The sequence below is a fragment of the Eutrigla gurnardus genome (genome assembly GCF_963514095.1).
Source record: "Eutrigla gurnardus genome assembly, chromosome: 2".
NCBI classification, from domain to species: domain Eukaryota; kingdom Metazoa; phylum Chordata; class Actinopteri; order Perciformes; family Triglidae; genus Eutrigla; species Eutrigla gurnardus.
This window is the reverse complement of record NC_139916.1, coordinates 10044955-10062282: the sequence shown is the minus strand read 5'-3', so window position 1 is coordinate 10062282 and position 17328 is coordinate 10044955. Positions and strand designations below refer to the sequence as shown.

General features: G+C 43.1%; 2 protein-coding genes across 2 annotated transcripts; both read left to right on the top strand.

Moving 5' to 3' along the window:
• The first annotated feature begins 8184 nt into the window (after nt 1-8184).
• On the top strand, nt 8185-13034 carry cyc1 (cytochrome c-1). Its single transcript, XM_084026568.1, has 7 exons — nt 8185-8323; nt 10060-10250; nt 10425-10551; nt 10661-10818; nt 10908-11068; nt 11429-11529; nt 12188-13034. Exons 1-7 carry the CDS (start codon nt 8243-8245, stop codon nt 12290-12292), a joined length of 924 nt encoding a protein of 307 aa, XP_083882694.1. The 5' UTR covers nt 8185-8242; the 3' UTR covers nt 12293-13034.
• Nucleotides 13035-14832: 1798 nt separating this feature from the next.
• Nucleotides 14833-16655, top strand: hesx1 (HESX homeobox 1; the record flags this gene model as incomplete). The annotated part of the gene is given in 5 exon segments (XM_084031472.1): nt 14833-14953; nt 15843-15988; nt 16087-16188; nt 16420-16507; nt 16510-16655. Coding segments are annotated over 5 exon segments (603 nt in total).
• Nucleotides 16656-17328: the final 673 nt, after the last annotated feature.

The window sequence follows — 17328 nt, the reverse complement described above, 5'->3', positions numbered from 1 at the left end:
AGCTTCTATCTTTCTCCTTCACACTCTCCTCTGGTTTTATCCAGTTCCCTCTCAGGTCTCTCTCCATCACTTTCTCCCCCTCCTCATTCTCTTTCTTCCTCCCCGTCTTTCATGCAAAACAGGGAGACCGCTGTCATTTGCACCCTTAAAGTTCCCCCACAACGTCTGCATGATAGACGAGTGCACAAACAAACACTCTCCCTCTCTAGCACTCGAACACACTCATACACTCTGACAGGCTTTGCTTATCCGTAATCTGTCCTTCAACAGGGGAACGACGTTTTGATCAAACTGTTACATGTCGGTGGCGAAGCTACTTATAAGGGCGTCACGTCGTGGGACAGGGACACACACACACACTCAAAGAAATCCAGACAAGCACAATTTACAAAATCTCCATCCAGACAAAAACACTGAAACATAATTGACCCTTCACTAAGGCCCCCCGCTACCACTCAAGCTGCCAGAGCCCACACCGTCACTAACTGCACCTCCTGAATAAATATCATCTCATTCTTGGAGAAAAAAAAAAAAACAAGACATTTAAGAGAGAAGGAAACAGAAGCATCTAAATGATGTGTTTCAAGGATAAATCCAGCATGACAAAGTGATTCAGCAGTGAAAACAGGTTAAAAAGATAAAGATAAGCAGTATAATATAGTAAGTATAGTCAGTATAAAAGTGAACCATCACGTCACCTGGTGATTGAGACAAGAAAATTAAATTAAAGAACAAACTAAAAAGGAGATATCGGCAGATAATCTGGCGTTAAGGAAAACGGACTTTATGAACATCATCACACAAACTTAAGTTTTCTGTGACACGGTGTTTGGATTAGACAAAATGTATAGAAATACCTCTGATAACAAACATCAGAACCAGGGCCGTGCTACTGTGTCAGACCCGCCGTAAAATGAGGTTTTCTCAAAATGGACTCTTGTGCTCTGAAACACTACCGCTTTAAATAAAATGTCAGGAAAAAGGAGAGGATGTACTCACCTCCTTCACACAGATTTTGACTGAATGTAATGTGTGAAGGGCCCACCAATCAAACAAGATGGACTGGAATAATTAGGGACCTCAAACTGCATTTGGTGGTTCCATATTATTATTATCATTATGAGACAGCCAGGTCAACCTGCATCTCTCTCACACACATTAACATCATCAGCAAAAGTGTCTCTCTCTCTCTCTCTCTCTCTCAAACAAACAGTCTTCTGTCGACACACAGCCATCTTTTCCGCAAACACCTTTTCCACTTAAGCTTTACTCTGAATGCACCAGTTCTCAGCACTCTTCCTCACAAACACACACATTCAGACTGAGCAACGTGGAGGATTTGCAATCAGATGATTGCATGGTGAGAGGGCACATGCGGTCTGCAATGAGGTGCAATGATGGCATAAATCACTCGTCTAGTGTTACTTATGTTGGTGATACAGACGAGTAAACATCGACAGAGAACACAAATATGTTGAGACAACAGATTTGAAAGATTTAGAGTTGAAAGACGAAAACAATCACCAATCACCTGTCAATCACCAGGTAGCCCCGCCCTAAAGCACCCTGCTTTCAGGTCTGTTCTTACTCAACTGGAGCATAATTTACTAAAAAGAACCTCATGCTGGTTTGAAGAAGATTTAAAAACAAGAGACCATAAACTCATGTTTACTGAGGTAATAAATCAAGAGAGAAGTAGGGTCATTTTCTCATAGACTTCTATACAATCAGAGAGGAGTCGCCCCCTGATGGCCAGCAGAGGGACTGACAGTTGAAGGTACTTCAACTTTGGCTTCACTCTTCAGAACTGGAGGTTACTGTCTGTTGGTAACGAGCGCACTCCACTTTCCAGGTTTCCCAACTCTGAAAATGAAGTGCTTAATTGGATTTTTGTATCATAGATATCTGATGTTTATGTATTTTTAATATTGCATTCTATATTATATGTTATTCAAATCTTATAAATGTCAACATACAAACATTTGTTGTAGTGATGTCTTAACTTCAGTTCTCTACACACGTGACCTTAACCTTCAGGGAAGCATCATCTCGTGGGTTAGACATCTCTTTCCTCCATGCTTTAGAACAACACTGCTGTCTGTTCACACGCGACACTTTCTCAGCTGCACACATACACATATGTGCACTGTCACGCACGCGCGTGCGTGCACAACGCAGCTGACCAACAGCATCACTGTCTACCTCATCCTGTGTTCATGCTGCAGGACCAACACGCAGCCTCGCTTCTTTCCCGGTCACCAACACAGCTCGCGCGCGCGCCCTGACCTGCCAGCATCAGTAGCCTCGCGCAATCTCTGCTGAAACGGCGGAACAAACCAGTGGTGACACATGTGCGCACCACAGCGCGCGCTGCTACAACAGACCAAGCGTGTCCACGCGCACGCACTCACTCACACACACACACACGCACAAAAACACACAATTAACAAAGCTGCAGGTGCTTCTCAATCAGCCCACAAAACACATACGCAGAGGACGCGCGCGCGCACACACACGCACACGCACACACACACACACTTCCAGTGATCCAGAAAAACTCTAAACACACATGAAGCGGAAACCGGAAAGACCAAAAGTGTCTCCAGAAAACAAACACACATTTAAGCAGCGGGAAAAGCCACATTCGCGTAGGAAACACCCACACACACACGCTCACGTGCCAACACGAGCGCACGTTCGTTTTTGTTTTGCCTTCCTACCTTCCTCGTGCATCCGCTGCAGACAGAAAGTGAGGTTCCTCCGCCAGCCCGGCATGTTCATGAGGGAGAGGAGGAGAGGTCTACCAGATGAGGAGGTTGAGGGAGATGGAGAGGGGTGATGAAGAGGAGTGATGGTGATGAGGGAAGTAGATCCTGTCCGGTCTAGGTGATGACACGCAGGCGACAGCAGCAAATATAACGATCCCCCTTGTGTTCTTCTTCTTCTTCTTCTTCTTCTTCTTCTTCTTCTACTTCTTCTTCTTCTCCGTCCTCCTGTGTGCTCCTCCGCCGGTGTGTCTCTCGCTAAACGCCGAGTAGCGGCTGCTCTCTCCGGTGACGACCCCGCTGACGGTCCGTGTGACAGTCGGTCCCGCTGCGGCACCAATGGTCTCTCTCCCCCCCCCTCTCCCCCTCTCATACCCTCTCCCTCTCTGCCAGCAGTCCAGTCGTCTCTCTCTCTCTCTCTCTCTCTCTCCAACCATCTCTTTCTTTCTGAGTTCATCAGTTCAAGTCATGTCTGCATTCAGGACTCCTATACTAAGATAAAGATGCATACGGTTAATGGTTTAACGGGCAGCAGCTGCTGCTCTCAGTCATTCATAAACTCCTTCTGAGTTGAAACCCACCAAACTTTTCCTATTAATTCTAGTGGAAATATGTTGAAATGCTGAAGACTTGCAGTGTTTCCTTTAAGGAGGTGATGTGTTGCCACTGAACGTTTCACCCATATTTCACCCAATCACACCCAGTCGGTCAGAGATCATCTGCAGATGGACTTTTCGGTTTCTCGTAGCAGGAAGAGGCTCAGGGTGGCATCTGACATCGCTCATCATTCACAGCTACCACCTCACTGTCAGAGTGGACTGTAGAGGACTACAGAAGACTGTAGAGGACTATATGGACTATGTAGAGGAATATATGGACTATGTAAAGGGCTATAGAGGACAGCAGAGGACTATGTGGAAGACTATAGAGGTCTGTAGAGGACTATTTGGACTATGTAGAGGACTGTACAGGACTATAGAAGACTATGTAGAGGAATAGAGGAATGTAGAGGACTATGTAGAGGGCTATAGAGGACTATGTAAGACTATTTTCATGACAGCCAGTTCGCTTGGTCTCCCTGTTTTTGTTTCAGCCTTTGAGTCGGCCCGTGACAGTGTGGACCAGGTCTAAAAATACCCCCCAAAATGACTTTATCACTAACTTACTTTCTGAAACGTTCGTATGAAGGATGTAACGCCACTCACACTAACAACAGGTCTCGCTCCTTCTTTGTCTTCCTGGTGATAAAAAGAGTCGCTGGATCAAACACATCAGCTAAGATAACATTACGTTAGTGACAGAACGTTGCTAAGTTAGCTCGCTAGCTAGCAGGACGAGCAACAGCCGCGTTGGTGACGTACCTACCTAAGTTAGCTCGCTAGCTAGCAGGACGAGCAACAGCCGTGTTGGTGACGTACCTACCTAAGTTAGCTCGCTAGCTAGCAGGACGAGCAAAAGCCGTGTTGGTGACGTACCTACCTAAGTTAGCTCGCTAGCTAGCAGGACGAGCAACAGCCGTGTTGGTGACGTACCTACCTAAGTTAGCTCGCTAGCTAGCAGGACGAGCAACAGCCGCGTTGGTGACGTACCTACCTAAGTTAGCTCGCTCGGTAGCAGGACAAGCTCATGGCTGTGTTGGTGATGTACCTAAGTCACCTAGCTAGATAGCAGGACGGACTAACGGCTGTGTTGGTGACGTTCCTCACTAAGTTAGCTCGCTAGCTATCAGGACGAGCTAATGGCCTTGTTGGTGACGTACGTCACATGAGACCAGAGAAAGGTTCACTGAGCGGTTTAACACTAAACTAACGACGAAAAACCTGGACCTGAAACATTATCTGTTAAATTATCAAACATCTGATGTGTAATAATGGAACTATTCAAAAGGTATCGCCCTACCTGTCCGATCTCCTTACCCCCAATCGACCCTCCCGAGCCCTCCGATCCTCCTCCACTCTCACTCTGATCACCAAACAATCCAGACTCAAAACTTTCGGCGACAGAGCCTTCTCCTCAGCAGCACCCCGACTCTAGAACTCCCTCCCCCAACCCGTCCGTGACTTCCCCTCACTTCCCACATTCAAATCCTGTTTGAAAAACTATCTCTTCTCCCAACCATACGACCTCCCCTATCCATAACCATCCCCTCCCTTGCCCTCTTCCCTCCTCATGCCCCTTCATCACCACCCCCCCACCCGGCCACTCTCCACTGCATCTCTGCCACCATTGGACTGTTATTGCTCCTGTCTTTTATGTCTTGTCTGTACTATTATTATTTATTCCTCACTCTACTACTATGTATGAAGGTATGTATATGTGTCTGCGGTACTTTCTTTGTTTTTTCATTCTATAAGCGACTTTGGATCTTTGAAAAGCACTATATAAATAAAATGAATTATTATTATTATTTATCATAACATAATTTTCTCTTCCCTTTAACGGCCGCACAAATTTACGCAGGAAGGGGCGTGGCTTGGCCTCTACCCCAAAAATGCTGGACGTTTTAACGTTTCTATCCCAGGACATATTCAAAAGCAGAACGGCGTGTCCTCCGTTAAATCACCTCCCGTAGCTCCACTGTCACACTCATTTCCTGCATGTTCCCTAATCCAGTCTCTGTGGAGCTCCGGCGTGCGTCGGTCAGTCGAAGAGGTGGAACGCGCTCTTCCATCATCTGACGATGGCGAGCACAGACTGAACCCGCCCTGAGGTGGTGCAAGAACAGATTTCAATACACATTCCCCCGTCAGCGGCTTCATCTGTGGGCTTACACACCACAATCATACTGTAAGACGGCTGCAAACACAAAGTCACACATGTCATTGCAGATTTCACGTCAAGTGATACGTCGTCGTCTACTTCAGTGTTCAACTTTTTTTTCTGGGGGCCTTTTTTTAAAACTGACAAACCTCATGAGAAGAGTGACCATTTCACCATCACTGTATTGTCTTGAACAAGTAAACCAGCCATTAAGAAGAGACGTGCACTTGATTAAAAAAACAACTTTGTTTTATGCGTGTGCTGTTGAAAACAAGTACAGACTGATCAAATTAACCTTTTTAAACATAATGTACCTTTCATGGTAGACTACGTTTCAATTATCAGAACAATGAAAAACACTGAGGCTCCCTCATGTGGCTCAAATGTGTACCGCAGATATAAAATGTTAAATAAATGACTGGAAGAAATTCTGTAAATGTATCTTAGAGAACCCAAAGAAAATCTCCTGCCACCCACTTGTGGGTTCTGACGGTCTTTGGAAATGACTGGTCTACTTTATAGGTTTTCATTTCCTCCTGACTTGAAGCTGCTGATTGTCCAGATGGGCTGATGGATCCCGAGTCAGCAGCTGGAGTCCCACGGACCCGTTCAGACTCGTTTGGTGGAGGAGTGGGACCCCTTGTGGTTCTTCAGCAGAGGTGCAGTCCATGCGACTTGTTCCTCTGCAATGACCAAAGTCACTGATCTGTGGCTGCCACTGCCTGCATTACGAACTGCTGATGAACTACGGCGGTCTCTGTTTCCTCACAACTCCAGATGTGACATGTTGCTCAGGAACGAGATTTCAAGATAATTATAGAGAAAGGAGCTAAACCCCAACCCTTACACTTACCCAGGGGCGTCAGTAGCATTTGATATGTGGGGGGGTTCTGTTTAGGCAGGGGGTCTGGGGGTCCTCCCCCAGAAAATGTTGGAATTAAGTAGATGCAATTTCCCACTTTCTTGTGCATTCTAACATGTTGTCTGACTGCTGGGCCAGAGCTCAGAGCTTTAATGCTGTCTGCGGATGCGTTAAACGGCAGTGTTACGGCTGAGGGCCGTACCATCACCTGTTTTATACGTCCATGTTTGGAACATCTCAAATTAAAATATGACCGATGGCCAGTCCGCCCCTGTTGCTGGCGCCTCGTTGACCAGGTAGCTGCAAGAAGCAAACTTCCTTTGGTGCTCGTGTATGCTGCAGGTGTGTGTGTGTGTGTGTGTGTGTGTGTGTGTGTGTGTGTGTGTGTGTGTGTGTGTGTGTGTGTGTGTGCGTGCGTGTGTGTGTGTTACTGATAAAGTGGAACGCATTTGATCACGAAGCAATGAAAAGAGCGCTGGACAATTTAGACCCGTCATGCAATAATATTTTAATGGCAAATGTGGGGGGGGAGGGGGGGTCCAAATGACTTTTTTTAAAAGGTGCCCCCACCTTTTAAAAAAAGTCATGACCCTCAATATATGGTGGTGACGCCCATGGCAGTGTTATATTTTATTTAGTGTTATATTGATGTTTTATTTCTTAGATTGTAACTCAGGTTTTATTTAGGCTACATGACATTATAAGACATATGTATGAGCACTGTTCGTGTCACTGTAATTGTTTAAGATATGACAACAAATACATATTTACTATAGGTTGTCTTGTTTTTGTTTAATACGCTCAAGTACAAATTAATATAAAGTGTTTAGGCCAACTTGTTTGTTATAACAAAGACCAAGAAAAAGAAAGAAATCATGGATAAAACGAAACAGTCAACATGAGTGAGTTTTTGTGATTGTAGTTCAAAAAAGTTTTCTCCTTCAAACGGTATTTGGGGTCGAGGAGGGCTGAACGTGCGCAGCAACGGGAGCTACTGTTGTCCTCGTCGGCCTCATAGTGTTCAACAATATGAATAAACTCAATGTCATAACTAAGATCATGTTACTGTTGAGTTCCAATCTGAAACCGACTTCACGATCTAGGTCAAATGTTTCAGGAGCAGCCACCGGATGGAGACTTCCCCTCACGGCGCCGCCACTAAATCACCTTCACGTGTGATTTATGTCACACAAACGTATAATTTAAAAAATCTCGGCCTATTTATATTTTTACCTTTTATTTTGTAATTTCTTACGAAACCATGCCAAAACAATGCGGAAATCCACGTTGTATAAATTCTGCGTCAAGTTGGCCATAAACAGCGCGGATATGTAGTTCCGGTCACTGAGTGAGGTTACCTTCAAAATAAGAGCAGGAGAATTGTTACTGAGAGGGTAATGAGGACTGAGTTGAAAAATCCTCCTTTGCTTTCTCTGCTGGCTTTCTGGCAAATGCTATTAGATTAACACATTTTTTTTTCATTTCAGTGTCATGTTATGAGATGGATACAAAACAAATCACACACAATAACAAAATATCAAGGGTGAAAACATGAAAAAGTCTTCTTTCATTCCACCTTAGACTTTAGTGTAAAGATGCAGCAGGAGTCAAGTCCAGGTCAAACATCAAACTACCAATATAATGTTTTTTTTTTTTTTATTACATACATTACATTTTACATTAAATAATGTTATTATAGTGTGTCTCCTTTTTTATTCTGGCAGTTGTGACCGAAGTGGTACCGGTGCACTTCACACAGGCTGTTCTTATTCTGAAGGTCCAGGCCGGAAGAATTATGTTTCCGTCTTCACATTTGCAGAGGCGGCTTTCTTTCAGCTCATAGTCAGCAGAGAAGATGGCGGCGCTACGAGTCGCGGTGCTGTCGGGGAGTGGGAGAGCCCTCCTCAGCACCCCGAAAACGATCAAGACCCGTGTGGTAGGTCGATATGAGTGTTGTAATCATCACCCGGGACCGAGTGTGTTTAGAGCAGTTTAATAGAAAGCGTCCCGCGACTGTCATCGGGCTAACGTTAGCCTGGCTACTGTCAATGGGGTGAGACAAGGTCACTCGTGTTCCCACACATTTTTAGGATGTCGGACAACGACTGCGGCATCAGCGCATCGGATATTATGTCACTCTTTAAGCGTAGAGATCGACGTGGCCTCAATAAGTGCGACAACAAACGCCAAAAATCAAGAAAACCTGGTAGCTCTCGCTATATGGGGCGAGCTAGCCGGTTAGCTAACTCACGAAGTCACGTCAACCACCCGGCAAACGGAAAGGTTAATGTGATTCATCCTAAATCTCAGCTAACGGTACAGGGAGGCGCGTGTACACGGCAGAGTATGTGTAGTTAGTCTGCTTTTAAGTCCTTTAAATCACCCCATTCAACACATTCTCAAACATTCCGTCATAAACGCCAACAGCTAAAGTATCCGAGCTAATCGGCTTGCTAACGACGTAGCATTTCAAGGACTGAGAGGACTACCGCTGATGAGAGCGCTCCCTAGCTGTTTAATGCTGCGCCTTTTTATCTAATAACTACATGTAGTTTATGGATGCGTCCTGGCTCAAACTAGTTTAAGTTGTCATCTTAATATTATATATGTACCCGGTATATAGTCATATTCTACTGGTATTATCCCTGCTACGTGTAAAAGTAAACGTCCTTTTATTATTTAATCATTTCTCAGTTGTTGACCTGCTTGAGGTACAAATACAAAATGGTCAGCATGTTTGTCTCAGTTCCTAAAATATCATGTCAACTGCAGATTATGTCTACTAGTGATAAACTGACCCGTAGAATGCCCCTCTTGTTTTGAGGGCACACTAACATGTCGCGCGCGCGCGTGCACGTGTGTCCTGATGCAGGGGTGCCGTCATGTAATGCTTGCTGCCTGGTTATAAAAGTGAAGGGCAATTTCATAAGAATTACAAGTGTACACACTATGAGGGTATTTACAAGCAGTACTTATACCTGTACGGATGTACTTATACCTGTACGGATGTGTCTGGAGCAGGGATGAGACCAGACACTATTTTTACTTATTTTTTTTACTCATTTTCAGTGTTAAACTGAGATATAACTGCATAGTGTCTTAGTTCCTCACAACATAATGATGTATTTTAAGTTTCTTTATCCAATCTAAAGGCTAACTTACTTTAAAAAAAATAATAATTTTCAGTGTTAGGCTGAGATATAACTGCATAGTGTCTTAGTTCCTCACAACATAATGATGTATTTTAAGTTTCTTTATCCAATCTAAAGGCTAACTTACTTTTTTTATATATAATTTTCAGTGTTAGGCTGAGATATAACTGCATAGTATCTTAGTTCCTCACAACATAATGATGTATTTTAAGTTTCTTTATCCAATCTCACGGCTAATTGACAAGATGACAATTGTCTGAAGCTTCGTCCAGCCAAGAGTTTAGACCAGAATAAACCCCTCATATTTGTGTTGTAGGAACAAATTCGTCCCATTTTTGCTTAAAATCACAATGATTGATCAACTAATAAATTAATCTGGTAAGCGTTTCAGCTGTAGTCTCAGTCAGTCAAGAACTTTAAGTCATTGGATGTCTTGAATAATCCACCTGTACGTTAATGTATTGGGATGATTTCAAGTTGATAACCAACTTGAATTCTGTTCTACTCTTGTTCCCCGTAGGCCAACATGTCCTTCGCCAGCCTGCCTCGGAACAAAAAGGTTGCCCTGACGACACTAGGTGTGGTCACGGCCGGTGGGGCGGGGCTCGCCCTGATGCTGCACCAGTCCGTTAAAGCTTCTGACCTGGAGCTCCACCCCCCTGAATACCCCTGGAGCCACGGTGGACCGCTGTCCTCGTTGGACCACGCAAGGTGGTCATGCACACATTCTCTAATCATATACAATCACTTATGTTAGAACTTAAGATTTAACGTTTCTTGTGTTTCCACACCTTTTATTCTTAATTTTTACATAGTGGATGATTGCGTTTTTCACGATAAGTGTCTGAATGCAAGCTCTCTCGCTCTCTGTTGCTCTCTCTGCAGTGTTCGTCGTGGTTACCAGGTGTATAAGCAAGTGTGTTCAGCCTGCCATAGTATGGAGTACCTGGCCTTCAGAAATCTGGTGGGAGTGTCGCACACGGAGTCTGAGGTTAAGGTCATTGCTGAGGAGGTGAGGCTGTGTGTGTGCATAAGAATGAGAGGGAGTCCATTGCTGTACCTGCTGTCATATTCTCGGCTTTCGGCCGTGCTGTAAAGGCGTCTTGTGCGTTGTGTGTCAGGTTGAAGTAGTGGATGGTCCCGATGAGAGTGGAGAGATGTTCACCAGGCCAGGAAAGCTCTCAGACTACTTCCCGAAACCCTACGCCAACCCCGAGGCAGCCCGAGCCGCCAACAACGGAGCCCTGCCTCCAGATCTCAGCTACATTGTCAATGCAAGGTAATTCCTGAAAGACGGAAAACCTACAGAGTTAAATCTGAAAGCCATAAAATCGAGCGTGGTGTTCACTGTTGTCCTGTTCCCCTCAGACACGGTGGAGAAGACTATGTGTTCAGCCTGCTGACAGGATACTGTGAACCTCCAGCAGGAGTGTCTGTAAGAGAGGGACTCTACTACAACCCGTACTTCCCTGGCCAGTCCATCGGCATGGCGCCGCCCATCTACAACGAGGTGCTGGAGTATGACGATGGTACGTAAAGATGCAGCGTGTTTGTGTGAGCCACAGGGCTACCGCAATGACGTCAATATGTGAATGTACATCATGTTTAAAGTTTGTCCAAAACTGAAGGAGCTTTGAATAGCAGAACATGTTCCTCTGCTTGCCTCACTAGAAATTCCTTATTTTCATCTATTAAATACACTCGATTAAATAAAACAGATTTACCATTTCAGCTGTTTTTCTATGTATAAATACTTGTTAAATGTCAATTGCTGTTAGTTTGTAAAAATTGTGTGATAGATTAATTTCGCCCACCGTGGCGAGGAACGTTCAGTACGATTCTCTGTATTGAAGATCATTTTGCTGACTGCTATGTGTCTGTTGCCATAGGAACCCCTGCCACCATGAGCCAGGTTGCTAAAGATGTATGTACGTTCTTGAGGTGGGCAGCCGAGCCAGAGCACGACCAACGCAAACGCATGGGACTGAAGGTACAACACACACATACCCCAGAATGCATCTTGGCTGAAGCTCAAAAATACACATACTTGTTCCAATGTCATAATTTAGTTTGGGTAGCAATGCAAAATAATTATTTCTTCAATACTTTACTTTGAGGAGTTTCGACACGCTTTTCTACAAAAGCCCCTTTTTTCCATAACAAGAGGCCACAACGTTTTAAAATGTTATCACGCAAGCAGCCATACAAGAAATTTGCATGAATAAAATAGTCTAAAATGATTTAATTTCATAATTTATGTATTACGAAAACAGCAAATAATTAAAAAAAATCTGAAGATGCATTTAATATATATTTTTTTTATTAAAAATAACTATTTTCTGCATACTAAAGGGAGGTATATTTTTCCTACAATCTGGGATATGCCAAAGATTAGCCACCTGGATTTGGATGCATTGCATCAAACACTACAGTGCTACATAATGTGGCAGCAATGCCCCTAGTGGAAACCAGGAAGGTGGCATACATGAGAAAATTGCTCAATTGTCTGGGGAAATAAATATATTTGATGTTTTCTGTGTTGCTGAAGGAGTTTGTAGCATGTGGTTTGAGTATAAAGACACAGTGGAACAGTTGGTGTTGTAAACATGGAGCTCGTTCTGGGATTAATCTCTTCGCTCTCTTCCTAGATGCTGATGGGCGCCGCCATCCTCGTCCCTCTTATTTACTACATGAAGAGGCACCGGTGGTCTGTGCTGAAGAGCAGGAAGATCGCCTACAGGCCTCCCAAGTAAATGGAAACAAACGCACCCCTACCTGGGCCTAAAACCTACCAGAGAGTGCTGCGTTCAACAACCCCACAACGCTCGCCTCACAACGATCATATGGACAAAAAAAAAACTACTCACACACACACACACATGCCTTTCTACGAGGAGATAGAGAAATGAGAGCATATATTCTAAGATTATTCCGAAAGAACAATGTCTGTTTTAGTTGTTGGCATGGTTGAACCAATCGTGTGACAGATTTCCGTACATCTGGAATATCGTGGTGCCAGTTTGTGTTGTGGCGTTCTTGAACGCGCACCCATCACAAAGTTTGTTTGCTGCATCTGCATCGAGTCATTATAAGCAGCAGTTCAGGTCTTTGACATCTCGTATCAGACTCTTTTATCACCGTTGACCGATGAGTCGCTTTGGCCGTCTTCATAAGATTCTGAATAATCACACGAGTGCTGAGAAACGGTTGCCACCAACGTCTGTAACATCCTGGGTGTGTGTAACTCCATCCTCCAGTCTCCCTCCACAAAGCCAGTGGATGCAACGCAACCACTGAACCTCTGTTTTATTGTACAAAATAAATTATCTTAAAGGAAACTTTTACCGTGTGGCAGTTTTTGTTTGTAGCAGCAGGAGGCGCTACCCACCAACATCGTTTTACCGCTGCTCTCGTCCTTCTGATCGTTTCTGTCTCGACTCGTTGAATCTGCTTCTACACCTTGTCATGTAAATATTTAATAAACCGGTGAATGGAAGAAACAATCTTATGAGGTTATTTGTTGACTTGCAGAGTGGAATGTCACTAATCCTTTGAAAATGTCAGAAATGAACCCGGAAGTACTTTGTACAGTCTTTATCTAACCCTAACTCAAAACTGTATTCAAGAAAAGTGAATTTTTATTGTTTTCCACAAAGTTTAACATCTTGTATTCCATGACATTAATTTTAAAAAGGATGTTAAAATATATGAACTACCAGTAAAATTGTTAATTAATCCTGACCTAAAAATCCTAGAGCTGTCTAACTCAGTGCAGCAACCTCCAATTCTGAAAAGTGAAGCCAAAGCTAAAGTACCTTAAACTTGCATTCTCTATACTGGCCATCAGGGGGCGATTCCTCTGGTTGCACTGAAATCTGTGAGACTCACTTGATTTATTATCTCTATAAACATAGTGAACATGAGTTTATGGTCTCAATCTCTAGTTTCAAGACTTCTACAATACAGCATGATGGTTATTTAGTACATTATGGTTAATTTAGAATCAAATAGACTAATAAAGCAGGATATGCTGAGATAATAAACCAAGTGAGAAGTAGGGTAATTTTCTCATATTCCATGCCATTAGTCTTGTTTTTGCAACCAGAGGAGTCGCTCGTTGATGGCCAGCAGAGAGAACGACAGACTTTTCAGAATCGGAGGTTGCCGCCTGCAGCTGACCCAGACTACTGGGGGCTTTGGGGTAAATTGTAACATTCATTTCCCCCCTTGTGATTGAGACTAAATCACGGTTTGTGCTACAGTGATACCAGCTTAAAAGGACCATTTAATAGCAGAGATAACTCATTTTTAATACTTAAAAGAGCTCCAAGAGAGACAGAAATTACAAAAATGCTTAAATCTCCCTTATTCCACACATAATCATCATAATCCTCATCACACTGAAGCTGAGTTCTTCCTTTCTGCCTGTTGTCATCGCATCCTTACACCCATCCTGCCTTTCATTGTGGGATAAATAAACAAGTGTGCGGTTAGTTTAAAGCTGCTTCAGGACTTCATTAGGAGCTAATCTGGTCCTGAAAAGGTTTTCCTCCCTGCTGGTTTCTACCTGCATTCAGACGCTACGAGCTTCATCTGCATCACAACACACACAGATTAGGCTAATTGTATTAGTGGATCTCCCTGGGTCATTATTATTGCCATCATTATCATTATTATTATTAGATTAAACCTAGTCACAGGCCTGTAACAGAAGGATGGACGCATTTTTTTCCTGTGGGAAAAACTGAAGTGATTTTCTACTTTGGTAATTCAGAAGAAAAGGGTGAAATCACGCTTTGTGTTTGTGTGACACTGGTGACCGTTTTATAGAAAGCCTCCTCACCTGCACTCTCAGAAAGTCTTTCACACGAGGGAAAACTCACACTCGAACATGCAAAGTTTGCACACACTCTGCTTTTGCAACTAAAGCAAACTAAAAAATGCAAATGCATCCCGGCGACGCACAGAGCGGAGATTAGCTACTGTGTGGAACCTCAGGGAATCCCATTCACATGTAAAAAAACCCTGTCTTAATTCTAATTGGTGGCCGGTGTAAATCCTCCACTCCCATTTAAACCAGCCGTCAGCAGTTTGTCTTCCTGCTGCTTCACATGTAGCTCAGTCTTAACCATCCATTCAAGCTCCTCAGCTGATTGCAGACCACACAACATCCGGCACCATTGAGACTTTTTTATTGAAAAGAAAGTCAATTTATGGAGCTATAGTTTTGTTTTTGGTGGTTATCAGTAGTTTTCTGGGGACTTTCTGCTCTCGGTTAGTGGGATCGATCATCATGGCGTCCACTCAGGCTCCTGTGACGGCAGAAAGCAGGCCGGCGTTCTCCATCGAGCGGATTCTGGGTTTGGAGCTGGAGAGACCTGGAAACTGTCTGAAACTCCACCGACCCTGGACAGGTGAGGAGCAGGATTTTTTTTTAGACTTTTCTGTTTGTTATATTATTTGCTAAAGAACAACAAAAATAGAATGAATCCATTATTCCTTCGTTGTCTTCTATCATGTATTTACCAGAGGAGTCAAACGTAGAAGTAGAAGTACAGATACTTGTGTTCAAAGAGACTCTGGTCAAAGTAGAAGTACTGATTCAGCATCTTTACTCAAGTAACAGTAGAAAAGTACAGGCTCTGAAATGTAATCAAAGTAGAAATTAAATTGACATTTCTACTGGCGTTTTTTTTTTTAACAAGACTAACTGAATATCACGTCTTATTAATAAGAAAACAAATAATCAATAATTCCCCTCAAGTACGTTAAAACTAAAGTACCAAACCTGTTTTGAAAATGTGAGTAGAAAGTAAAGATATTTGTTTTAAAATGCAGGGAGGGAAAGTAATATTCAAGATACAAAGTAGTTGTACTTCCAGACTTCCCTCCTCTTGTTTTTACAATACTAAAGTGTGATTTAAGTCACTGTTTTCTGTTAATTGACAATCAGTGAAAATATAGCACACAGTAAACCAGCACAGCAGTGAAACTGTCTTTTAAAGTAGAACTTGTGATGCAAAAAGAGACTCATACAAAGTATTTTGTTGCTTTTTGAAAAGATGTTAATGTTCCTTATTTTTGTGTAATTATGACTTCTGAGCTCTGTTTCTTTATTTATGTATATTATATATATATATATGTATATGTATATTGAATAATTATAATATTGTCCTATCCTGAGGGATGAAGAATCACATCAAATTGTCTCTTTTTTGTACTGTGGATATTAATTGATCACTATAATGTATACTATCCAGGCAAATATTCACCCATTAACATATCTATTTTTTATATATCCAGAGGTCAGAGTTGAGAAGGAGAACAGAGGAAACACGTTATGCTCCAAACAACAACATTGTTATCAACATCAGCTGAACTCCTCGCCCAGGCCGACGTCAAACTGGTACATCGGACGCCGACCGCGCACCGCCTTCACCACCAGCCAGGTAACCAGTCATCAATCATAGTCTTTCACACTGACATATCCTGTAAGAAAAGATTCTCCTGGTTTCAGTCCCGCGCGTTAATCCGTCTTCCTGTGCAGGTGAAGGTCCTGGAGACGGTCTTCCAGGTGAACTGTTATCCAGGCATCCAGCTCAGGGAGCAGCTGGCGGGGAGACTCGACCTGGACGAGGACAGAGTACAGGTTCGTGCAGCACTTTAAACACTGACGTTTTACTCTCTTGTCCCTGAGCAAGGCACCATACCCCCAAACTGCTCCCTTGGCGTTGTATAGTAGCTGCCTCGGTGTGTGACAATAGGTGTTGATATACATTCACTTCCTGTCTCCAGCAGAGAATTTTAGCCACTAAGAAATACTACTTCCTGCTAGTGGTGCCATATTAATTTACCCCCCCCCCCCCCCTCTTACTCTCAGATCTGGTTTCAGAACCGGCGGGCCAAGCTGAGGCGTTCCCTCAGAGAAACCCGTCTGCAGCTGGTTCGGACGGCCGTGGCTGACTTGGGGTCAGAGGTCAGCTGAAGGCTGAGCATGATGTGCGAGGTGACACAGCGATCGCCCAGCGTCTCTCGTCTGCAGCTCCAGGTTCAGGAAGAGGAGGAGGGATGCTGATGAACTCGACCTGTCTCTGCATGTCTGAATTCATTCATTAGTTTCTACCAGACTCTGTTTTCCTTGTCCTCCTTTTAAACTTTTAAACACAAACGTGGAAATACAAATGTCTACAAATGAACCGAACAGGATTTATTGTAGGTTCTCTATCAAGCATCCGGAGGAAGACCGTTGAAGATCAAACTTTGTTCTGAGATTTCGCTCGGGATCAGTTTGGTATGTCCTAAATATGTGAATAGGTTTCTCTTCTGTGAACTGTACAAAGTCTAATTAAAACGAATTAAAGTATTTTAATTGTGTGTCTGTTGTATGAATTCACTACAGTCAAATCGCTGCAGGTTTCTACTATATAATACAACTGGACAGATGTATTACAACTTGAACAAATACATTCATAAATTAAACTATGGATGTGAAAAAAATACACATATTCACATTAAAACTTAAAAACAGCCCTTCACGCAGCATTGGAGAGGGAACATTTACTCAAGGACACTAGTTTAATTTTGTGGTACTTTACTACTTGTATTTCCATTTTCTGCACCTTTAAATCTACTACTAAAACTGTTTATCAGAGGTGGAAGTATTTCGTGGAAGTATTCCGATTTTTAGAAAGAATAGTACATTGTAGAAATACCCTGCAGTACGTAAAAGTCCTGTAAAATACATATATATTTATATATATATCCATATTATTTGAATATAATTATGTGA

What these genes read in the sequence shown, in the direction of transcription:
- cyc1 (XM_084026568.1), top strand. Translation starts at nt 8,243, where the DNA reads ATGGCGGCGCTACGAGTCGCGGTGCTGTCGGGGAGTGGGAGAGCCCTC. An exon ending in AAACGATCAAGACCCGTGTG is followed by an intron (nt 8,324 to 10,059) that starts GTAGGTCGATAT and finishes TGTTCCCCGTAG; the next exon opens with GCCAACATGTCCTTCGCCAG. An exon ending in TCCTCGTTGGACCACGCAAG is followed by an intron (nt 10,251 to 10,424) that starts GTGGTCATGCAC and finishes CTCTCTCTGCAG; the next exon opens with TGTTCGTCGTGGTTACCAGG.